This window comes from Mirounga leonina, unplaced genomic scaffold (assembly GCF_011800145.1).
Source record: "Mirounga leonina isolate KUSES-001 unplaced genomic scaffold, KU_Mleo_1.0 Mir_151, whole genome shotgun sequence".
In the NCBI taxonomy this organism is placed as follows: domain Eukaryota; kingdom Metazoa; phylum Chordata; class Mammalia; order Carnivora; family Phocidae; genus Mirounga; species Mirounga leonina.
In genome coordinates, this window is record NW_023270377.1 from 61,226,181 (window position 1) to 61,252,072 (window position 25,892).

The 25,892-nt window shown below is 38.1% G+C and overlaps 1 protein-coding gene across 2 annotated transcripts; it reads right to left on the bottom strand.

The window, feature by feature from the left end:
- Positions 1-2,626: 2,626 nt before the first annotated feature.
- Positions 2,627-25,541, bottom strand: BBS5 (Bardet-Biedl syndrome 5). Of its 2 annotated transcripts, none has more exons than XM_035007824.1 (12): positions 25,376-25,541; positions 23,158-23,240; positions 18,581-18,646; positions 17,842-17,891; positions 17,584-17,711; positions 15,062-15,197; positions 12,164-12,259; positions 10,889-10,951; positions 9,124-9,258; positions 4,471-4,554; positions 3,521-3,544; positions 2,627-3,367 (listed from the first exon to the last, which is right to left on the bottom strand). In XM_035007824.1, the coding sequence occupies exons 1-12, from the start codon at positions 25,432-25,434 to the stop codon at positions 3,266-3,268; spliced, it is 1,026 nt and encodes a 341-aa protein (XP_034863715.1). In that variant the 5' UTR covers positions 25,435-25,541; the 3' UTR covers positions 2,627-3,265. The 2 variants fall into 2 exon arrangements, with proteins under 2 accessions (XP_034863715.1, XP_034863716.1); XM_035007825.1 differs by lacking the exon at positions 25,376-25,541 and adding an exon at positions 25,114-25,266.
- Between the last annotated feature and the right edge of the window lie 351 nt (positions 25,542-25,892).

The window sequence follows — 25,892 nt, forward strand, 5'->3', positions numbered from 1 at the left end:
AAGGAAACAGCTAAGAAACGAGAGATTGAAATGCAGTGGGAAGCTTTAAGATACATAAAGCATTAGAGAACATATGCCAATAAAGGTATGTTTAAAGAAAGTGTTTATTGAACTGATAGAAAACTGAATCGTAAAAATGAGTCAGTCCGCTAAAAATGGTCTAGTGGCAAACTCCTTGGCTGTCTGAATTAATGATGCAAAGGTCAAGAATATGAGGTGAGTTCATTTGAATACTCACAAGCAAAACCCCTTTTCCAATTACTGTTACATACAAATTTTTATTTTCTACTTAAAACAGTGGTATTTACAATTTTCTTTTAGAAGTAGGAAACTTAAAGACTTCTGTTTATGTACTATTAATATAATTAAACAAAAACCTTTAATAACAATACCCCATCATAATTGAAGTAACAAATGCAGAGAAACTGCTAATTTTCTAAGACATTCTAAATTATCCTTCTTAAGTGGAAAAACTATAATTGGTATTGAATTACATTATAAAATTATTTAAGTTATTCATACCCTTTCTCTACAAAGGATCTGATGTGGCAAACAATTATAAAACAAGTAGCATAAAGGCAAAAGGTTAAAATGAATCAAGTCCAGAAAGAAATAGAAATAGTTAAAAGTCAACACAAGGTAAAGAAAAAAATCACATATGATTACTAAAGATATCCTGTGATTTAAGTGAAGATAAAAAAAAATTAAATAAAAAGTTAAAATACAGAACAGATGAAACACCATGCAAACAATGTTATCAACAGAACACAGCAAAATCGGGAAGAAGTGCTATATCACCTGCATAATTTGGAAAACAAGCTTATTCAAGGAAAAAAAAGAATATATAACTGAGATAATAATCTAAGTTGTTGACTCTAATAGAACACTCTATTAATTACAGAATGAAGAAGTCATTTGAAAAAAAAAATCTTTTGTTTATATGCATATAACATCATATATACCTCTTCATGAACTATTTTATTACAAAATTATACTGTCACATTTTCTGAACTCAGTGGGGCTGCAGAAATACTGTATAATTTCGAAGTTTGGTATTTTTTTTTTTTTGAACATTCTATTTATTTGAGAGAGAGAGAGAGAGAATGAGCAGGGGGAGAGACAGCAGCAGGCTCCCCATTGAGCAAAGGGAGCCCGATGCAGGGCTCGATCCCAGGACCCTGGGATCATGACCTGAGCCGAAGGCAGTCGTTTAACCGACTGAGCCACTCAGGTGCCCCTCGAAGTTTGGTATTCTTAAACATCAAAAGAATATAAGCTCCTTGAAGACAGGAATTTTTTTTGGTTTGCTTTGTTCAGTGCTATAGCCCCAGGGCCTCGTGTGCTCTGTAAATATTTGTCGAATGAATAAATGCCCCCAGATCAGTGAATTGTGTATTTTTAAACTTCCAAGGTCTCTATCTATGAGTAAAGGTTTTTTTCTTATTTTACATCACAGTGAAGTCAAAGGTACTGTCAGCTGCTAAAACAACAGCTGAAAGAAGAGCTCATTGACTTTTTTCCATTTATAGATGTCACTAAAGGTTTTAACACACTAGAAAAAACTAACAGCTGCTCCCTTGTTTAAACAATAAATGACTCATTTCTCTCTACTCATAACAACTAACATTTGAAAAGATTACTGAGTCAGATGCAAACACCATGATAGGACATTTGAGATTTCTTACTAGTCAGCAATTATGAAGTCTGTTTTGCTTCAAAAACTATTTAAACATATTCCTGGCAGCATTTTGTGACCTGTGTAAATTTTTCAAACAACCTTTTTTCCCCCCTTAATGTAGGTTGCTTATTATAACCCCATCTCTTAAAAATGTACAAATCCTTTCCTTTTTAAATAAAGAAACCAATGTATAGCTTTTCTTCATTGATTTTAATTAAACTCAGGTTAGCACTTGGCTAGCATTTTTTTAAATTTTTTTTTTAAAAGATTTTATGTATTCATTTGAGACACAGAGATTCAGCGAGAGAGAGAGATAAAGCATAAGCAGGGAGAGAGGCAGAGGGAGAGGGAGAAGCAGGCTCCTCGCTGAGCCAGGAGCCGGATGTGGGGGCTCGATCCCAGGATCCTGGGATCATGACCTGAGCCGAAGGCAGATGCCCAACCATCTGAGCCACCCAGGCGCCCCCTCCCTTTTTTTTTTTTTTTTAGATTTTATTTATTTGTGTGAGAGAGACAGAGAGAACAAGCAGGGGGACTGGCAGGCAGAGCAGGCAGAGGGAGAAGCAGGCTTCCCACTGAGCAGGGAGCCCGATGCGAGACTTGATCCCAGCACCCTGGGATCATGACCTGAGCTGAAGGCAGATGCTTAACTGGCTGAGCCACACAGGCGTCCCGCTAGCATTTGGTTTTACTATGTGTTTATGGTTGTACATACAGTTGCATCTTATTTTATATGTTATTACACACTCCTTTCCCTCTAGAGAAAGAGGGGTCCTTTGGCTAATTTCAATGATTTGACAAAGGTTCCTTACAATGTTTCTTTATACCAAAGCAGCGGCAAAAAACACGGATGCCAGAGAAGTTCCCAAATCACAGCTAACCAAGAAATCAGAGAATATCCTATTTTTTGAAAACTTCAAAGAGGTTTCAATGAGTACAAACAAAGAGAAAGTCAATAAATGAACAATTTATTTACGAACTATTTAAAACTATTTCCTTACAAAATAAATGTATATTTGCCAAAACTATATTATAAGATAGTGCCCAAAACATTACATAGGGGTTGATATACTCCAGAGTTAACCATAATTTTTAGGTTTTACAGAAATGGTCACTTAAACATGACAAGTTTAAGGGCTACAATTTATATTAGAGTTGGCTTACATTTGGAACTATTTGATAATTTATTTAAACCAGATTTTTACAATTAAAAAGGCAGTATTTTGATTACTCCATAAGAATAGTCTTATTCTTTTAAATAACACTTTAAAAACACTAAATGGTGCTGTATAAATTCTTTATTAAACCCAACATGATAGAGTCATTTATTATCTGCAGACTAATAATTTACAAGCATTAGGTACAAAATAAACATATTTACAAACCAGATACATTTTGATTACAATTTTAAATATAAGTTTTAGAAAGGTGGCAATAAAATCTTAAATGAGTTTTTCCTTAATCATTAAAAAACCCTTTCTTAAAAGCTTTTTCTGTAAAAGTAGAAACTATTCCATGCCTTATAGCAGGCGCCTAGTATCTTTAATCTTGAGATATCTTTAAATAGAAATCCAGCTCAACTCAAGATCAACTCATTACTTCCCAAAGTCCCTGTAGGGTGAATCCATCCTTCAATTTCTCTATTGCAAGCCCCAGTTCTTCTGAAAATACAGGTTCACGATCTTGTTGCTTTTTGGGAGATAAGAGGATGAGATGGGAAAAGAGAAGGTGGGCAAGGAAGAGGAAAAAAACAAAAAATAGGTTTCACGTAAGTGTCGTGAATACTAAATTTTGGAATATAGAAAGTTTTTATTTCATATACTATAGATAAAATGTCCTTACCTTATTGCCATCAGCAAAATAAGCCTATAAGACAAAGAAATTATATTTCACATACTTGACATATAACAGGTCAGTGGACCAAGGAACAAGTAATTAATTTACAGAACAATTGTGTAACTAAATGTATTTTACATTCTGTTACTGTGTCTAATGGTCTTCACACCTATCTTTACTATGCTAGTAGTGGACTTCACTTCTTCCGTCAATCATTAGTAATGACTATAAGAGTTATGCTTTGAGCTCCAAAAAATGTGTTTTGTAATTTAGTATACAATTAGCATTGTTAACTTGAAAGGAGATAAAAAGAATGACTTAGAAGCTATAAAATTTCATCCCTACTTTTGGTTTAGAAGAAGGTGCTGGCAAAACAAAACAGTCAGTGCTTCAATGTGTCAGCAAATGCTGTAGTTTATAATTAAATATTTTATACTAATTTCACACTTTTAAAAAAATATTTATTCCCAGAGAGGTATGCTGGTCAGATTCATACACTACACTATATAGAAAGTATTAGTATTATTTTGGCTATGAATAATACAAATTTGGAAACAGGAAAGCTCATAGTTCAAATACACTTTTTAAGATAATATACCAATAAATTGAAAGGACGTCCATCTCATAAGGATTAATAATGAAAAGTATAGATTTTAAATTAATTTAATTAACTATTTAACCTGTTCTATTATTCTAAGGTATAAAAAATTTTTCATAGATCTGAAATCCTCTGAATAATAGTATTCTAAAACTATTTCCCAGTTTGGTAATTTAGAAGTAATTTCACACAAGGAAAAAATCTTTAACTTAAAAAAAATTACTTTCCAACTCATGTTTAAGATAACTCTCAAAAGTCTCAAGTTCTATGGTGTTTTATACACTTAAGCCATTACTTAAACATGACTCAGATAAAAAAAATCATAAGAAATTTAGTAGCTCTTCTTTGTCATGCTCACCACAAAAGCGTCCGTGTGATCATCAGAGTCTATTTCTACATCATCTTGAATCTGTTCAACTGTCAGAGCTTCAAGGGGCTGTGGCTAAAAATCAGTAGATATTAAAATGCATCAAGGAAAAAAAATGCATCAAGGAGACAATATTAATTAATTTTAGTAAATTGTGCTGTGAGAATTGTAAATACTTGTAAAAGGATAAAACAATTGAAAACTACTCAAGTCTTAGAAAAATCATTGTATAATTTATATTCTATTAAAACTAATGAGTAATAAATCAGTTAAACCTAAGCTTTTAAATCTGAAGTCAATATCATCAAAAGTATTAATATGACAAATTTACACAAACTTAATATGATACTTGGGAGATATCCTTAAAGAAAAACTCTCAATGGACTTAATTTGATTTCTTTCACGTAGTTTAAAAAAACTAAGTTTGGATACAGCAAATTTTCAATTTTCTTCAAAATAGTCATTAAATAGAATTTGTGAAGAGTAAAAGAACTAAGATTTGCATGCAATATTCCAATGGTAAAGCAGAATAAAATGTGGTGCTGATATTAGTTCATTTTTCAGATTTTTTTTTTTAAAGATTTTATTTATTTATTTGACAGAGAGAGATACAGAGAGAGGGAACACAAGCAGGGGGAGTGGGAGGGGGAGAAACGGGCCCCCCGCTGAGCAGGGAGCCCGATGCGGGGCTCGATCCCAGGACCCTGGGATCATGACCTGAGCTGAAGGCAGACGCTTAACGACTGAGCCACCCAGGCGCCCTTTTTTTCCAAATGTTTTAGTATTTTAGGTGAGTTAGGCACTATGCTAACACTACCAAGGGTAAAAAGTCCTTGCCCCTACCCACAAAAGGTTTGTAATCTAGTGGGGGTGGAGCAAAGGATAAAACACAATTACAAATAACTAAATATTAGGTTGGAACATATGAAATTGCCATTTTTATTAGTCAAACATGGTCAGATATTAATATCATATGGTTCAACCTATGAAAATAGTTGTAACATATGTAGTATCTATTATAATAAAGAAGTTTAGAGACAGCACAACTTCTGGCTTGTGAATCCCAGAAACTTTCATGCAGAAAAGAATGGCATGTAATCTAGGCCTTTTAGAATGAGGATAACTTCCATAGGTAGGATTATGGGAAAGGTATTTCTGGCAGAGGGGACCAGCATCAGCAAAGGTGAGAAACCACAGGATGTGCTGAAGAATGATGAATAATCCAGTATGGTCAGAACAGAAGAGTCCCATGAGACAGAAGAAGCTGTGCAGGGCTATTGTACTGAACAATCCCAAGGAGCATCATTCACACTAAAGCCTATGTTTACCTGTTCTCATAGTTGAGCAGTGCACAGCCTGCACAGCCTGCACAGCCAGATACTGTGGCTGTGCAGATAAGGTAGGAAATGTAGGCTGGTGTCCACTGAAATTCTTTAATACCAGCCCAAAGAATTCAGACTTTATCTATAGGTAATTGGTGGGAGAGTGTGTAGGGTAGAAGTATATTGCTTGATGAGAGTGACCTGATCCCCTAATCTGAGGATAGCCTCAATGTTTCAACCATGTTCAGAGTTGTGTGACTATGTACAAGTAACTTTTAAAAATTTTTATTTATTTATTTATTTATTTATTTTTAAAGATTTTATTTATTTATTTGAGAGAGAGAGAGAGTGAGCGAGCACGAGATGGGGGAGTGGGAGAGGGAGAAGCAGACTCCCCGCTGAGCAGGGAGCCCGATGTGGGACTCGATCCCGGGACTCCAGGATCATGACCTGAGCCGAAGGCAGTTGCCTAACCAACTGAGCCACCCAGGCGCCCTATTTATTTATTTTTAAAAGATTTTATTTATTTATTTGACAGAGAGAGAGAGAGAGGGAACACAAGCAGGGGGAACAGCAGAGGGAGAGGGAGAAGCAGGCCTCCTGCAGAGCAAGGAGCCCGATGTGGGGCTCGATCCCAGGACCCCGGGATCATGACCTGAGCCGAAGGCAGACGCCTAACTGACTGAGCCACCCAGGCACCCCGTAACTTTTTTTTTTTTAAAGATTTTATTTATTTATTTGACACAGAGAGCGAGAGAGAGCGAGAGAGCAAGCACAAGCAGGGGGAACGACAGGAAGGGGAGAAGCAGGCTCCCTGCTGAGCAAGGAGCCTGATGTGGGGCTCGATCCCAGGACTCTGGGATCATGACCTGAGCCGAAGGCAGCTGCTTAACCGACTGAGCCACCCAGGCGCCCCTCTGTACAAGTACCTTAACCTAGCTAAGCCTCAGTCTCCACAACTGTGAGATAAGGATAATAATAATGCTATACTTTATAGTACGGTTGGGAGGATTAAAAGAGATGATGCGTATAAAGTTCTTAGAGCAGTGAATGGGAACAGTAGGTGTTCAATGCAGTCATTCAACATCTATGAATATTCACTAAAGCGCCTATTATGTGCTAGTTCTAACTGCTGGAAATACAGTGGTTAAATAGATGAAAATCCCTGACTTCATGGAGATTATTTATAGTGGAGAAGACTGATGAGTGTTACCAAAAATAAAGCAAGCAAGCAAACAGGGATAAGGAACAAAAAAATGATGGAGGCTGCTGTTTTAGACGGTGGTCAGGGAAGACCTTCCTGAAGAAGTGGCTTTGGAGTAGGGCCTTATATGAGATGACAGAGTGGGTTATTATGGCTGGTTATTATTACGTACTGGGGGCCAAAAAAAGAAAAGAAATGAAAGGTAGAGAGACAATGGGTAGGAGAACTAATATACTGAGTGTCTCTCATGTGCCAGGCATTTCATGAATGTCATCAATAACTTTGTGAGAGAGATTATCTTCATTTTTTTTTTAAAAAGTAAAGATTTTATTTATTTATTTGAGTGAGAGAGAGAGAGACAGTGAGACAGTACGAGCAGGGGGGAAGGGCAGAGGGAGAAGCAGGCTCCCCGCTGAGCAGGGAGCCCAACACAGGGCTTGATCCTGGAATCCTGGGATCCTGACCTGAGCCAAAGGCAGATGCTTAACTGACTGAGCCACCCAGGCACCCAGATTATCTTCATTTTATAACGAGAAAATTGAAGCTCAAATCTGCCTAGCATCACAAATAAATGGTGAAATTGGGACGAAAGTCAGGTTTGCCAGGTTCCAAGGACCAGGCATGTTTTACAATATTATTATGCAATCAAGAGTAATAATGGTAATTGTGGTTTGAGTGAAAAGAAAGGGATAGGAAAAGGGAGGAGACTGTATGATTGAATGTGTAAAATAAGACAATCAGGAAAATAAAAAATGAAATCTCTGAGGTTCTGAGCACAGCTGACTTTGCCAATGCTAAAAGTAAATCAGTAGAAAATAAATAGATCAGCAGGATGGTGCTTTTGAGAAAAATGATAGCATTTTAGGTATACCAAGTTTGAGATACTCAAGTCCCAGTGTATCTTACAGATTTGGAAAATTACTAGGACAAACTTTTAAATGAGAAATTCAATTTATGTTGTTTGGAATGCTCATTTACATGAAAATATTCAGGAATATTTAGAACCATGCTCGTCTGAGAGAATGTGTCAAGATCAGAATAAAAGATGTGGGAGTCATCTACAGAAGTATAGGTTGAGGAAACTGGAAGAGGGTTTATATTCCTGAGGGAAATACAGAGAAGGCAGAATGAAAGGGAGAGTTTTGAAAGAAGTGCAGGTTGGGAGGAAAACAGAAAAGGATGGTTAAAGATGTGAAAAACATGAGTGTATGTATAATATAGTGTCAGCAACCCAGAGAGAAGTTTCAGCTGGAAGGGAAGGGGGATATATAGAGAATATTACAGGGAGAGAAAAAACTAGCAAGGAATGCTACCAGGCAACAAGGGTCTGTTTGAAGTCAGAGGGTGTGAATTTGAACTCAGCTGCCCAGCCCTACTTCCCGATCTTCTCCGGTCACACGCTGCAGTCCAAGAGCAGAGGAGATATAGATAATATATGTGCTATGTGATAGGGCTCAACGCGCTGAGCACCAGCAGGGACGCTGCTGAAAGAGTGGGTGGCAAGGGCACCATCGCAGGGTACAGTGAGGGCGCCAGCAAAAGAACAGACAGCAAGGGAACCTGTCATGAGTGGTCAGTGAGGGCACCCGAGACAGAACCTCTGGCCAGAATACCGCTGACAGAGCAGAAAGGGAGGACATCTCTAATGGAGTGGCTGGTGAGGACACCAGTGACAGACCAGATGACAAGGGTCCCAGCTGGAGAGGCTGAAGAGTAAAGTCAAAGGAGAGCTGAGGTACCTGGAGAGCAGGGTGGGTGTGGTGTCTGTGAGGCCTGTGAAGTTTGCCCAAATGCTAGTGGGAGGCAGAAGTGGAATAAAAATAAAACAGAGTGAGAGACTGAAGTCTGTCCACATCAGAGGAGCCTTGCACATGGACACTTCTCTGGATAAACTGCTCATCTAGAAGGGCAGGAATGTATGATGAAGCAGCCAGTGAGAAGACAGGTAGATGGCACAAATTAGTGATGGCTGAGGGGTCATGCTCTCCGAGCAGAGTCTGTATATCCATCATTTTAAACATGGTTCAAAATTAAACTGTACAATGTGTTTATATCTGAATTTTATAGACTGTAAAAGCAACTCAGCAAACTATGCATTTTATATACTGAACAAATTACCTTTTCTTCCATCTCATAATCCACTCCAAATATAGGACTGGCAGAATAGACTTTGTGAAGTGAATTGATTTCCTTAACTGATTCTTGTAGTTTTTCCACAGGATCTATTTTAAAGCCAAGAACATATCCTCCGCTCTGTAAGAAAAAATAATGAATAAACAAAAAACAAGCCTGAGGAATGGGTATTTACAGTACATAAAAACTATAGCTCTAATGTCCTTATTTCAGAGCACCATAGGTAAGCTGATTTTTTTAATTAAAACTTTTGTAATGAAAAACATAAAGCATATACAAAAATAGAAAAAAGGGTACAATAAGTGTCCATGTAGCCATGATCCAGCTTCAATAAGTAGCAACATATGGCCAACTCTGTTCCATCTTTAACCTCCCCTTTCCCCAAATCTCCTCCCCTTACACACTCAGGATTATTTTGAAGCATATCCAGATATCACATCATTTCATCAGTAAATATCAAAGATATTTTAAGATTTAAAAAAACAGACTATAGATTGTGAAGGCCAATGGAACTAAGTTTTTCTTGAGCTAGACCTTGAAAAGGAATAGACCATATATTAAAAGAAAGGGAATGGCCCAGCTGAGGCTAATTCCTTGAAGAATTAGAAAGAAACCTGACCACGACAGGTTGTTGTTGAAAAGTGTTGAAAAATTAAGTAGCATACTGTGAAAGGTGAGAGCATATGCTTTAGGTTGAGAGCATATAATTTTGAGTTTAAATTCTGGTTTTACAACAAATTTACTAGCTATATGATGCTGGGAAACATACTTTTCTTAATCTTTTAAGCCTCAATTTTCTTTTTCTTGTTATTATTATTTATTATTTTTTTATTATGTTCAGTTAGCCAACATATAGTACATCATTAGTTTTTGATGTAGTGTTCAATGATTCATTAGTTGCGTATAACACCCAGTGCTCATCACACCATGTGCCCTCCTTAATACCCATCACTCGGCTACCCCATCCAAGCCTCAATCTTCTAACCATAAAAGTTATCTAATTGTTGTATTAAACAAAATAATGTACACATGATATGTGATACAGTTCCTGGAACATAGTAAGCACTCAGTAAATGGAAGCTACAAATCTGCAGGCCAGGGGAAAGGTGTGACTAGACATTCATATTTATATTTAGAATTTAGAAGAGCGCTGATTTTACAAATAAGTAAATGTTTTATTCAAATGTATTTCTGCAAAGACCTGGCCTAATGGGGCACAGCAACTATAATTAGATATAGTATAATCTGCATGTGAGAATATAAAATCCCAAATAGGGTGCATGTGTGTGTATATTTGTATATATCTGTGTTTCTCAATGACATTCTGGTGAGTCAGTCAGACCTGAATCAAAACCTATTCCCACCACTTACTAGTTGTGAGGCTATGGGCAAGGTTCCTAACTTCTCCAAGCCTCAGTTTCCTTGAATGTAAAATGGGGAAAAATAGTAACTGTATCATAGGGTTGTGCAAAGATTGAGAGAATTCATGAAAAGTACAGTGACTTAACTCTGTCATTAAAAATGATAATCATAATGATAATAATGGTTATGTCTGCCCAACAAGTAAACATAAAAAGATTTTTCCTATGTGGACAATTACTATATGACTTTAAACTCTTTATTTAACATGTTACAAGCTAATATTCCTCTTGGATGTAAACTGGTTACTATATAAATAAAACAAAAAATATAGACTGTCACATAGTTTAAAAAACCTATTAAAGATTAATACAGACATAAAATATCTTACCTGCTGAGAACTTTCTATGACAAGAGCTAAACCAAATTTTGAATCTCTAATCTTTATTGAACGCTAGATGTAAAATGGAAAAGAAGAAAATGCATGTTTTTATTATCTGATAGTAGTGATTCTTTAGCACAAACAAGTTTTTCAACTTCTATACAGTAACTGCTTTTCATAATTTAAAGATTCTCCCTCTTTCCTTCATTATACTCCCATAGAGATCAAGTAAATGAAAATGTTCATACTAGAAATAGGCAGCAAACTTGTACAGTAATACAAAGAAGGCATCTCTGAAATATGCACAAAATTATCTGACTCGAATATCCCCCACAATCAGGGAGTCTACAACTTTTCTGAGTATTTTAAACCAAAGGCCTGCAATCTTTTAGTACTGGAGAGCAAGTGTTTTTTGTGGTTCCCAAGGCTGGGTTAGTTTTTAAAAGTCACATGAATATGACTGTCCTAGTGACAGACTGTGATATCAGATTGCAAGTTGTTTGGAGCAGGCTGAATTCATTCCAGAGGCCATATTTGGTAACTGTATTCTTAAATAACAAAAAGTGTCTATCTGAAGAATAAAAAGCACAAGGTTGTTTACTACTCAGTAATTTTTTAGTATAATAGAGATTAGGTCAGACAAGCTATTAACACATGTAAACCATATAAAACAGCAATGAACAATACAAACACCAGTTTATCAAATGGTTATGTAGACTCTGTCATATCTTCCCAGCCACGATTATAAATTCTTGTATTTCTTTAGATGGCCAGAAATCACTTTCTTCCTATCAGATTCTATGATTTTCTTTCTTTCTTTTTTTTTTTTTAGATTTTTATTTATTTATTTGACAGAGAGGGACACAGCAAGAGAGGGAACACAAGGAGGGGGAGGGGGAGAGGAAGAGGGAGAAGGAGGCCTCCCCTGGAGCAGGGCTCGATCCCAGGGCCCTGGGATCATGACCTGAGCTGAAGGCAGACGCTTGACTGACTGAGCCACCCAAGTGCCCCTGTATGGGGACTATTAAAAATTTTTAAATCCAGTATATTTCTCTCTTAATAGCGAGTTGATAATGGTGGGGTTTCCCTTGAATGTAAGTACTATTGGGTCTTTTCTATGTTGAAATTGTAAATTATCAACATTTTAAAGTCTGCTCTCAGCTACACTGCTGCCACTTAAAAAGAGGGAGACAGAATTCATCTAATCCTGAAAGTTCTATTAACTAATGAACAGAAATTATTTATTCTACATTAAAATAAGGTCACCAAAATGCATGCACTTACAATTTGTAGATATGGTATGCTGACGTTAAAACTGTCATTCATATTTGCATGCCACACAATTCTCACATTGGTAATAAAAAAGGTTCCTAAATTTCCCTGTACAAGATAAGAGATACATCAATGATCATTTGCTTGACTACTTACTCTTTATTTTCTAAACATCAGAATGATTCTGATTATCACAGTAGCAGAGAATACCAGAATTATCATGGAGTATTAATGACTTCATTATTCACTGGATCGAAGAACAATTAGATGACTGAGGGCCTGGATTCTTAAGTCAGACTCTAATCATTATACCATCAGTACTTATCAGTTGCCTGACCATGGGCAAAAATTTGTTCTTGGTGCACTGTGTCAAACGTAAAATGGAGATCTGATAAAATAACCCCTATAAATAAAGGCCTTATCACAGTGTCTGACACACAGTAAGCATTCTGCAGTGTTAGATCTTATTACAACTATTATTCAAAACCTGGGATAAGTTAAGACAAGGAAGTTGTGGTAAGAGAAAGACAAAACTTATGTGATAACCCCCATTAGTTCACAAGAAATGTTTTACAGCTTCTCAATACTAACTATAAATCAAAACTGTCTTCCAATTATATGGCCCCTCAACATCTACTCAAAATTATTACAGTATGGTAACTAAATGATCTAAAAAAATCTTTAATACCTAGTACATGGCACCAAAATTAGCCACCTCTACCATTTATCCATATCATTATCCACCTCCACCTCCACCTCCTCCCCACCATATACTCCCAGAGGAATTTATTTTATATGCTGAGGTTGGACACAAAACATTAACTTACAAACCTAAATCCTGAAAAGTCCTCTTCTGGGATGACCAGGTTTGAAACAGCAGAAAAGACCACCTATTTCTTAATTATAATTAAGTTAATAAACATATGTGTAAGTGTCTAGATTTCCCTCCTCTACTCTCATCTTGCAAAAAATTGTTATACAAAAAATTTTAGCCCCCTTTTCCTGGCCCACGTCCCATTAAACAGTACTAAGTCTAATTTTATAAGGAATAATTATTTATGTCATTCTTTCTTCTTATTTTAGGAGAGAGCAACTTGCAAAACTAAGGATTTTTTAAAAGAATAGGAGGGCATATTTTATATTTAATAAACATACGTTAGGTTAACAATAACATTCCTATTTTCAGTACAGTATTTCTGATAATTCTGAACATCTTAATTAATTAATTTAAAATGCCAGGTGTGGTGCTAGATGGTAAGGATCTAACAGAGTGATGCCACCCCTACCCTTATAAAGCCTACTAATGTTGGGGTACAGACAAGCTCAGTATTTTAGAGCAGGAACAATGTAAAGTGGTAATTAAGTATAGCCTGCATAAGTAACACACAGAAGGAAGCTTATAGAAAGTGACATCTAAGCTATGACCTAAAGTAGGGATCTGTAAACTATGGTCTGCGGGACAAATCTGGCCTGCTGCCTCATTTTGTATGGCCCACAAGCCAAGAAGCCAAGTTTCTTGGCCTCACAAACCAAGTTTTAGATTTTTAAATGGCTGGAAAAAAGTCAAAAGAATAATAATTCATGATACATGACTACTGTATGAAATTCAAATTTCAGTGTCCATAACAAAGTTTTATTGAAACTTAGCCATGCTCATTTGTTGCCTATGGCTGGTTTCACACTACAATGGCAAGTCTGAGAAGTTATGACAGAAATGGTATTACCTGCAAAGCCTAAAATATTTACTATCTGGACCATTAGAGTAAAAAGCTTGCTGATTCCTGATGAGGACTTATTCAGATGTAGAGCTGTCTATATACTACAGAACCATTATCACTGTTTAAAACTAGTTTTTTTTTTTTTTTTTAAGATTTATTTATTTATTTGATAGAGAGGGACACAGCGAGAGAGGGAACACAAGCAGGGGAATGGGAGAGGGAGAAGCAGGCTTCCTGCGTAGTGGGGAGCCCAATGAGGGACTCGATCCCAGGACCCTGGGATCATGACCTGAGCCAAAGGCAGATGCTTAATGACTGAGCCACCCAGGCACCCCAAAACTAGAACTTTTCAAATGAGCAAAATTTAATTGCAACTTAAGTTTATGATTCAATGTTCAGCAAGAAGCTCTTCATTCAAATGCTATAGCTTTACCCCAGAGGTTATCAGTCTAACCTAGGGTGTAACACACACACAGGCTGGAAACTATTCTTAGATAAGAGAAAATTTTTCTTTAGAAATTGATGTGTTACTTATTCCAACTTAGATGTTTTAACTGGTCATAACTTCAAGAGCAAATGAGAAGTTATGATAATGGATGTAGGAATCACCAAATGAGTTATACGTTTAATTCCATAAGGACCAGATTTTTTTTTTTTAAGATTTTATTTTTAAATAAAATACACCCAATATGGGGCTTGAACTCACAACCCCGAGATCAAGAGCTGTATGCTCTTCCAATTGAGCCAGCCAGGTGCCCCTAACAGACCAGATTAAAAGTCTTCCATGACTGTCCACCTCATGGCTATCCTCCATCAGCATAAGTTATTAAGATGTTGAGAGTAGTGCAGCATGTGGGGAAGAACACAGTTCTCAGATGAACTAGATGTGTGAAGTCATTTAATTCTTTGGGGCCTGAGTTTTTAGTCTGTAAGTGAATGGACACTGAACTAGATAATCTCTAAGGACCACTCCACCTGTAAATTCTATGTACAACAAATGTTGCTAAAAAGAACACAAAACCATAAAAATATGAAAATCAGAATATTATTTCATATCAAGAGCTATAATACTAGCTTATCAGGAGATATAAAGCTAATTTTAAGAGTTAAGTGAATATTCAAATTCAATGACAATGGAAAAATGATTACCAAAGTACTGACCCAAAAGGTTCATTAGCTTTTTGCACAATACCTGATCACTGGATAAATTCCATACTCCATTGATTTTATCATATACATGTTCTTGTGGTAATAATCTTAGTTGCTTATTTTGAATTAGTGCACTTCTCAATTTAAAATCACGATACATTTTAGAAGTTTCATATGCTCTATAAAAAAGAACAAAGACCAACCCAAACTGAAAATGTGGTTTTCCTAGGTTATGTTTACTTATCTACCAAAATATACAGTTATTAATACTTATGTATATCACTCAAGTAATTATCACAATAAATTTAAAAATTTGCTTTTCAATAAATTTTGGTGTCACAGTCTTTTATAGACTTTATCATTTTAGTGTAGTATTTCAGTAACCTATTTTTAGAGGTCTAATTTTTAAGACAACGTGTATCATACAGCACAAATGAGAGGAAACATTTTCTCTTTAAGCTGAAAAACAGTGCTTGCATATAACAGACATGGAAATTATTTTTCCCTATCAAAATGCTTCCCTCCATTTCTGTTTTAATCAAAGGCACCTTTTAGTCAAAGGCACAATTGGGAGTCCAATTACTTTTCTCATTGCAACTACAAACATTGTGCTCACAGCTACCTCTATACAGAAAATTGGAATGAATCTGTACCGACTCCAAAAGGGACCCTAGGACAGCGTGTAGCTGCGTGCAATTTATATATATATATATATAAAATATATATAAAATCCCTCTTTGTTTTCTCTCCATGCCTTCCTATTGATAAATAATAAATACAGAAGAAAGTTCTGTATTTATTATTAGTTTTGATTAGTTTTTTTAAGGATTTATTTATTTGAGAGAGAGCAAGAGAGAGAGAGCACACACAAGCAGGGGGAGCGGCAGAGGGAGAGGAAGAAGGAGAGGAACAGAAAGAATCTCAAGCAGACTCCCCACTGAGTGTGGAGCCCATCATGGGGCTCAATCTCACAACCATGAAATCATGACCTGAGCCAAAATCAAGAGTTGGGATGCTTAAATGACTGAGAGTTCTCTTGGAAATGAGAAAATGTCAACTTGCATTTCCTTATAGAATTAAAAAAAAAAGAGAGTGGGGGCCCCTGGGTGGCTCAGTTACTTAAGCAGCTGCCTTCGGCTCAGGTCATGATCCCAGAGTCCTGGGATCGAGCCCTACGTTGGGCTCCTTGCTCAGCAGGGAGTCTGCTTCTCCTTCTCCCTGTGTGCTCTCTCTCTCAAGTAAATAAAATTAAAAAAAAAAAAAAAAAAGAGCTAAGGTAGTGAAAATAATTTAGCAAACAAATGAACAAACAACCACAAAGGAAACAACAACAAAACTCCTTAGGGAAAATACCCAGACATGCCTTCTACTGCTAGTAAAAAATATATATACATATATATTTTTTATTTTATTTATTTTTTTTTTTTAAAGATTTTATTTATTTATTTGACAGAGAGAGAGACAGCGAGAACAGGAACATAAGCAGGGGGAGTGGGAGAGGGAGAAGCAGGCTTCCTGCCGAGCAGGGAGCCCGATGTGGGACTCGATCCCAGGACCCTGGGATCATGACCTGAGCCGAAGGCAGACACTTGACGACTGAGCCACCCAGGCACCCCATATATATATATTTTAAAGATTTTTTTTTTTTTAAAGATTTTATTTATTTATTTGACAGAGAGAGACACAGTGAGAGCAGGATCACAAGCAGGGGGAGAGGGAGAGGGAGAAGCAAACTCCCCGTGGAGCAGGGAGCCCGATGCGGGGCTCGATCCCAGGACCCTGGGACCATGACCTGAGCCGAAGGCAGACGCTTAACGACTGAGCCACCCAGGCGCCCTATTTTAAAGATTTTTATTTATTTATTTGAGAGAGAGAGAGAGCATGAGAGAGGGGAGGGTCAGAGGGAGAAGCAGATTCCTCGAGGAGCAGGAAGCCCGACGCGGGACTCGATCCTGGGACTCCAGGATCGTGACCTGAGCTGAAGGCAGTCGCTTAACCAACTGAGCCACCCAGGTGCCCCTAAAATATATATTTTTTAAGATTTATTTATTTTAGAGAGAGAGAGAGTGCGGGGAGGGGGGAGGGAGGGAAAGGAAGTGAGAAACTCAAGCAGACTCTGCACTGAGTGCAGAGCCTGAGGTGGGGCTCAATCTTATGACCCTGAGATCACAACCTGAGCCAAAACTAAGAGTTGGGGGTTTAACTGACTGAGTCACCCAGGTTCCCCTAAAATAATCTTTTTAAATTCATTAATTGAATTATCCAACTTGGTTATCTATATTGAATGAACTCTCTATTTCACTGTAACTACCCTGGTAGCTTAAAAATTTAATAGAATCTTCAAGTAGAAATTTTTATGAATCTTCAGTAGTCTTATTGTTTTAAAAATACTTTCAAAGTGCTTATTAAATGATAATGCAATACGTTCTTCTATCTATCTTCAGGATATTGCAATTTTCTGAGCTTGGAGGAAAATAGTACCACACTTACACACTTTATCCTCTAAACCTCTGTATCATAGAATTGCCTTAAAATTATTCAATAATCCATAAAGTATTACCATACCTGTGTACTGCAATCACAGAAGTAAAAAGTCTAGGACTTCCAGGAACCAAATTTGTAAATATAAACTCAAAACGAGTACTGTTACATTTTGTTAGTATATAAAGAGCTTCAGTCTGGCCTCGTAATTTCTGTAAGGACAAATTTATTTAAAAGTTCAGATTTCAAGAGCAATTTCCCATTTACAGTGAAAACAAAGTCCAATCTCAAATATCTAATGTTTCTTCACTATATATATTTCAATAAGTTTTTCAGACTTACAGAGTTAGCAGTCCTTGTTGTAATGTTCAATATGCAGTTGTAACCGATAGCTGAAATTCAAAAGCAAAGAATTTCAAGAACATGATATCATAAACTGAGAGATAAAAACCTCTACATACAGAACTTTAAGTGTTAAAAATTAAATATATGGAAAGTACAACTTTAAAACGTTTTAATAAATTATTAGAAATTTAAGTTAAATAATTAAAAGAACTAAAAGTAAATTCTGCTTCTTTGGACAAACAACATTCAAAGCTTCTCTAAGGAAGAAAGAAAGGAAGTTTGCTTCTCTAAAACCTATACAGTATTATTTACTGAACATCTTAGCACCACTACCTCAAGAGAAAAAGTCTAGCTGGACAATCTAAAATAATTTTAAAAAATAAGTAAAACAAAATTTAACACAATGGAAGGTTACACTTTTATTACAATTTAGATCTTCCTTCTTTGGGATTAGTTGAAAATAGGTCACAGCAAGTTGTCAAAGATAAGCAAAGAACAAAAACCATTCAGTGTAAAAGCACTAATCTCGTGTATGTCCAAGAGACAAAATGGACTGAAAAATATTTCTTTTGCAAAATGGTACAGTCTGTGGTTAGTCTAAGATTGCTAAAGTTTTTATCAACTTAAGTTTTCCGCATATTTCATGGTATAGCTTTTTTCGTTATCAAAAGCCACTGTGCAAGTTCACCTGACAAAGTATTTTTTTTCTTTAGTGTAATCTAACAAAGATACTTACAAAGATTAACTCTGGGTAATGCCAAAGAATGCCAGATAATTCTTAAATTTGTTACTAAGAGTCTACCTAAGAGCAAACAAACAAAAAAATAGGTTACTTTAAGTAAGGACCCATTTTTACAGTACAGAAAGAGGTAGACATGGAACCTCTAGCTCAGTAACAGCAGTAATCCCCACAGATGTTCTCATACATTTATCAACTGAACATGTTTGTTGCTCATATCTATCCTGTGTAAGGTATGCAATGCATGATTCAGAATCCCAGAGAAACAAAATCTGATAGTTACAGAAGGGATACAGGTATTCAATGCCAACAGCTTGGTTTGACTCAAATTAGCAGAGAGAACTGTGTCTTGGATTTTTGTCTTGGTGGAAGCTGTTCTGGGAGTCCTGGCAGGTCATATGTGCACAACTGAGAATGAGTATGGGATAGAATAATTACAAAGCCATTTAGTGAAATCATACTTCTCAAAGGACTTTCATATATACACTAATCTCTGCCACAGGACTGCTCTCTTAACAGTTCTCATTTACATGAGCCACACTTATAAACCCATTTTTTTTTGTAATAAGCAAAGAATTTTTGCTCATATGAAGTTATGACCAGGCTGAAGTCTGCTTAAGGCTTTATGCTTTTCATTCCTAACTTCAGACTGATGTTCTTACACTGAAATAGAGTTAGATAAACTTCATTTCTCAAAGTGTGTCTTATGAAACCGTAGTCCCTATAAATGCTCTAGAAAAAAGTCAAGTAAATCTGAGCATGGTAAACTGTCTTACAGATTTATAATGTAATTAACATTTTAGCATAACTTTGTGATATCCTGAATAAAACTCACTTAACTTTAACCAACATTTCTTCAACAAATTATAACCACAGAATTCTTTTGATGAGTAATCTATAGCCAGGTAATACTTCTTCCTCCCTGAAAACCTCTAGAATATCCAAAATCAGAGAAACTAAGCTTGTATGAATGCTAGAGTGAGAATGATATAAGGCGGTTACCAAAATAAAGGAAGGCCTTCTTTTTTTTTTTTTAAAGATTTTATTTATTTATTTGAGAGAGAGAGCACATGAGAGGGGGGAGGGTCAGAGGGAGAAGCAGACTCCCTGGTGAGCAGGGAGCCCGATGCGGGACTCGATCCTGGGACTCCAGGATCATGACCTGAGCCGAAGGCAGTCGCTTAAACAACTGAGCCACCCAGGCGCCCTAAAGGAAGGCCTTCTGAAGAGAAACTGTGGAACATAACATAATATGTTTGACAAAAAATAAATAACCCGGCATGGCAAGAGTATAAGATTCACTCAAGATCATAGAAGAGTAGACACTGCTCAAACAGACAACAGATGGCACACTCAAATTAAGAGTAACTGAGGTTTATTTATAAAAGGACTTATTACAAAGGTATGGGTGGGGTGTCAGGAACCATAAGTGAGTGCTGCAAACCTGTTACCACCCCAAGCCCAGTGGGACAAGGACAGGGAACAGTTAGCCAAATCTGGAAGTCCTGCACAGCTGAATACCTTGAGAAGAAAGAACCAGGGGAATAAATACCCAGACCTCACTCTCCTGCCTCCCTTTGATCTTCTGGCATGGCTCTTCCAACCCAAAGCTAGAATGCATAAGGAGCCCCTAGACGTAGTCTATACAAGTCATTTTTCCAGGGCAAGGGGGAAAGGGTGATGGGTGCTGGACCTGTAGTGACAAATGTAAGCCAGTGGCGCAACCAAGAAAGACTGTTTGTGGACAAACTAGAAGTTCTTCAATGCTAGATCAAGAAATTCAGACTTAGAAACAAAAGCAAAAATAAACTACTGGCTAAATATAAATAAAAACCTTCTTTGCAGCAAAGGAAACAATAACAAAACCAAAAGGCAACCTATGGAATGGGAGAAGATATTTGCAAATGACATCTGATAAAGGGTTAGTATCCACAATATATAAAGAACTTGTAAAACTCAACACCCAAAAAACAAATAATCCAATTAAAAAAACGGGCAGAAGACATGAACAGACATTTCTCCAAAGACATCCAGATGGCGAACAGACACATGAAAAGATATTCATCATTTACCATCAGGGAAATCCAAATCAAAACTACAATGAGACACCACCTCACACCTGTCAGAATGGCTAAAATCAACAACACAAGAAACAACATGTGTTGGTGAGGATATGGAGAAAAAGGAACTTTCATGCACTCTTGGTGGGAATGAAAACTGGTGCAGCCACTTTGGAAAACAGTACGGAGATTCCTCAAAAAGTTAAAAATAGAACTACCCCCACACTACTGAGTATTTACCCAAAGAAGACAAAAACACTAATTCAAATGGATACATGAACCCCTATGTTTATAGCAGCATTATTTACAATAGCCAAGATATAGTGCCCATTGGTTGATGAATGGATAAAGATGTGGTATATATAAACCATGGGATATTATTCAGCCATAAAGAATGAAATCTTTCCATTTGCAATGACGTGGACAGAGCTAGAGAGTATAATGCTAAGCAAAATAAGTCAGTCAGAGAAAGACACCATATGATTTCATTCATATGTGGAATTTTTTTTTAATTTTAAAGATCTTATTTATTTATTTGACAGAGAGAGTGAGAGAGCGAGAGCAGGAACACAAGCAGGGGGAGTGGTAGAGGGAGAGGCGGGCTTCCTGCCGAGCAGGGAGCCCAATGTGGGGCTCGATCCCAGGACCCCGGGATCATGACCTGAGCCAAAGGCAGACGCTTAAGGAATAAACTACCCATGCGCCCCTCATAAGTGGAATTTAAGAAACAAAACAAACAGGTAAAGGCAGGAGTCCCCTTCTCTTTTCTACCTTCTTATTAACCAGAAGCTCTATACCCTCCTATAATATTCCATTTTCTGGGGAATTGTTTCTGAGGTGAGTACACATAGTTATTTTTTTGAATAGGAAGATTTCAGGCACTCACTGTGATGGATACTTCTGGCCAGGGAGGTGTTTTGCCCCCCCATTCCAAAGTCCTAGTATAAGATTCTGCACTCAATGAGTACTCAATGAATTGAAAAATGTTCTAGTACCCATAGTCTTTGTCTGGACTAGTGGATGGACGGTCACATAAGAGTTCCTGCCAGTCTGTATGAGAACAACCGAATTTTCTCTTGGCTTCTTTAAGTTAATTCAGGTTTGTCAAGATCCAGATATCTAGAGATTATTATTCCACTCTCAAAGGTCCTCAAAGGCACAAACTAAGACTTCTTGTTTGCTGCTAAACCTTCATACCTCACTCTCACCTGGGCCTGCCCGACACTAGGAAGCATTTCATAAATGTGATCTAAGCATTCTTTTTTTTTTTTTTTAAAGATTTTATTTATTCATGAGAGATAGAGAGAGAGAGAGAGGCAGAGGCAGAGGGAGAAGCAGGCTCCCCGCGGAGCAGGGAGCCCGATGCGGGACTCGATCCCAGGACCCTGGGATCATGACCCGAGCCGAAGGTAGACGCTTAACTGACTGAGCCACCCAGGCGTCCCATGATCTAAGCATTCTTTTAAGGATGGGCCCTTGCCATTGACAGGATCTGCCTGTAGCTGGTGGTGACGACAGGTGCCCTTCACAGGGAAGAAAGGCCCACAACTAAACCTGCTGCTCACATTCCACCCCAGAGCAGACCAGAAGAAAGACTAAGAGAGCAAGTGGCCACTTGAAAGGCTGCAGTGAGCATGTTCTCCCAATAAGGGTTACTGTGCAGACTCTAGGATTTACTGATCTTTCTCACCTGAAAGAGGTCTGCTCCTTTGCCCCCATTTACTCTTCTTTTCAATAAGAGGTTTATGACCCATCCTCCTAAACCTCCTTTCCTCTAAAAAACCTTCTCAGATATACTAGGCTGCCCACTCATCCCCTATTTTTTTTCCAAAAACAACAGTAGTGATACTTATAAGACCTGGTCACTGGATACTGGCTCTATGTACAGCTGTTGTATGCAGCCTGGACTTTTCAAAGTTCCAGCCTTTGGGAAATTTGGTTTGAGACGCACTCTAGAGTCCAACTCTGGCTGCTCCTCAATGACATACACAGATATCTCACAGGACTTTTCAGTGCTTAACCTACAAACAGACTTCACAATACAGCACTAAATTTGCTCTCCACATGTCCATCTCCAGGTGTCAGTCTGGGGGATTGTGAATTACTCTTGGATTTCTTAAAAGGAAGCATGGCTCCAGATAGCACAGCTATGACCTACTCATGTTCTATGACCTCATATTCTTTGTGTGGGGAGGCAGATTCAAAAGTCAGAACTATCCCACGCCCCTTACAAACAGGGATCCCGGAGTTTTAACAGTTATGTTGGAGAAAGCTGATGTCAAAACTGGGACTTGCTGAAGGACCAAAGTTCCGAGGAAGAATCTGCATTCCCTGGCTACAGGTTTAATACCCACCTTTTCTCCTGTTTAAGTCTGAGAAAAGTCTTATGTGGATTTAACTCTTTGACTGTCACAATTACATTTACATATAATGCTTATCTTATTCTCCAGCTAATATGATTTAACATTTGTAAATCAAACCAGAAATATAAAAAATATTAGAAAATATACTCACCTCTATCCCCATTATTTCCTTTGGTGTCTTCAATTGAATCTAAACAATCAATAAGGACTTCTCCAGGTCTTGTTTTCATTTGTCTAAAGTAAATATCAAGGCTTTAATAGCTACAACTATACCCACTTACAATCTAGTTAAGGAGAGAAGAGACTTATGCACATAAAACAGCCAACAGTATAAATGAAATAGTATCAAATGCTCATGCATTTGAAAATAAGGGCTTAAGAACTTTAAGAATCTGGAGACCACTAGGGCCTGGAGTGACCAGGGACATGTAGAGAAGCCTGAAATAGGAGAGGTAGGATTTGGAGAAGTAAGAGAGAGAGGGAGGAGAGTCCATGATTAAAGACCAGAAAAAAGAAATGATATGGGAATGTGGAAAGATGGGCCTGGCTAGGGAAGAAGATCCATGTTACGAGGTAGTGAGAAATATATGCCACGACCTCTGAATGCTAGTCGGATAGGTATGGGCCTTGTCCTCTGGACAATGGAGAGCCCTCAGAGGTTTCTGAGTAGAGGAAAGGAAGTCAGGCTGTTATGGAAGGAGCTAGTTAAAGCAAAGCATCGTCAGGACTTGGCAAACAATTAGATACAGGAAATAAAAGGAAATAAAGAGTGAACTATAGTTTGCTGACTGGTAGAATGCATTCTAAATGTGTCCTAAACAAAAACCTAGCAGAATATGTGGTAAAGCCTTCTAACACATTCTCCATACAGCTGACTCAATTACCTACCGAAAATACAGATATAATCATAATATAACTTCCCTGCTTAAGAGTTTTCCTGCCTAGAAAATGACGTCCAAAATCCTCAACTAAACATTTTGGCTAATTTACCTTTCTGTTTGTTCCTCCATCCTCTACCTGCCGACCCTGCCTTCCAGCCAATGACGTTTATACTTCCAAGACTATGCTCCTAATGTTTTGTTTTGTTTTCTTTTTTTTTCTGGAATACTCTCCTCCTGTCTATCCTGACAAGGCCCTGTCCAATCTTCAGGGTTGAACTCAAATATTATTTCTTCTTCAAGGCCTTCCCCAGGCAAAATGAACTATTCTGTTTCTATTATACCCCAGCTTCTTGTTCATTTTTTTCAGGATGGTATTTACCACATTTTTAAAAATAGTTAGTTGTCTATGTGTATCTCCTGCACTAAAATGGGGGGCAGATAATAATTTTCTATTATTTTTGTATCTCTAGCTATCAGCACAGTAACTGGCACATAGTAAGCATTTGATAAATGTTCAAAAAAATGGAATTATTCATGAAATAATAATTTCATGAATTTTGCTTTTGCTTGGATTAAGAACCCTCCAAGAATAATAGAAAAAAAATCATAGAATGTGTGCAATATGTAACCATCGTTTATAATTTTATAAATTCCCTTCCCTCACAACTTTTTAAAGGATCTAAGATCATGTTATTATTAGATATCTAGCCACAACTAAGCCTGGGAAATTATTTCATTTTCTAAGGTTTTGGTCATAATAAGGAATCATAAGAAGTGGCTAAGAAGCTTCATTCATTCCATTAACCCTAGAATCTTAGCTTCACGGTCTTCCAACAGTTAATATCTCAATGGGATTTTTCCCCCCTCGTCTTTGGGTAGGAGGATTTTAAGTATTCTCTCTTTAAAGCATGAACTTAAAAACAACAACAACAAAAACCCCCCCCAAAAACCCAGAGTTTCTGTTGAGAGGTTCCAAAAAGTAGCTCCTTCTTTCCATTGGTGATTTAAATAAAAGCTTATGGAAATAAAGTCTGCGTGGTTAGGAATTTTGGAGAATCCTTATTCCCACCTCCCTTGTTTCACAGACAGAGAGGCTCAAGCTCAGGATGGCGAAGCCTAAGGGCCCACAAGGTGTGTCGCTATTCCAGACCCAGTTCCAGAACCCTCGTCTCCTAAGTCCCTGCCCAACGTCCCTCCACCACAGGAAACTGGCACTCCAAGCTCACTTGGGGGTCCTGGACGCCCAAGCGCTACATGGTCCCGGACGTATTTGGGCTCAGCTTCCCCGGCGGGCCGGGGACCGCACTAGACTGAAACGGTTTAATGGAGATGCATTCCCTCAGCGGTCGGGCCAGCCCGGGGTCTCCCGGGGAGCAGACCACAGGATCAAACCTCCTCCCGCTCTCGCGAGGGCCGTGAGCTCTGGCGGCGCAGGCTCCTCCTGAAACCGCGCTGCGGCGCCCTCTACAGGCCCCGGGAGCGACTCACTGCGAGGAGACGTCGAAGCGGACATCCCGGTCCTCCCAAAGCGCGTCCAGCACCGACATGGTGACCGAGGCCCAACGCTGGCACTCTCCACGGCGGCGGAGGCCGAGTGGCGTTTCACTGGCTCCCAGGCAACGGGCCGCCTCTGTCACGACGTCTACGGCGGGCGCCGAGATCCAAACTTCCTGAGGTAGGACGCGCTCTTCCCCACCCCCTTCGCCCCCAGTCGCGTCATTAAGCGGATTTGACGCTCCAGGCCGGGTTGGGCGGCTCGGAGAAGCCAAACTGGTCGCGGCCCAGGAGCATGTGCTTGACCTCTGAGTGACTTTCCTAGCTCCAAACACACATCCCTCTTCCCCATTTTGCTAAGGTCAAGAAATTTAGACTTAAAACTCTTAATTCTTTACCTGGCCCCGCCGGATCTGGTCCTGCCCACCTGTCCGACCTCTTCCGACCCGATCCTTCTGCCTACATTCCAGAGAGGCAGGGCCCCCTTTTTCTGCCAGGAACTCTCTTTCCC

What these genes read in the sequence shown, in the direction of transcription:
- BBS5 (XM_035007824.1), bottom strand. Translation starts at nt 25,434, where the DNA reads ATGTCGGTGCTGGACGCGCTTTGGGAGGACCGGGATGTCCGCTTCGAC. An exon ending in GCATACCATATCTACAAATT is followed by an intron (nt 10,952 to 12,163) that starts GTAAGTGCATGC and finishes TTTTACATCTAG; the next exon opens with CGTTCAATAAAGATTAGAGA. An exon ending in ATTTTGCTGATGGCAATAAG is followed by an intron (nt 3,368 to 3,520) that starts GTAAGGACATTT and finishes TCTCCCAAAAAG; the next exon opens with CAACAAGATCGTGAACCTGT.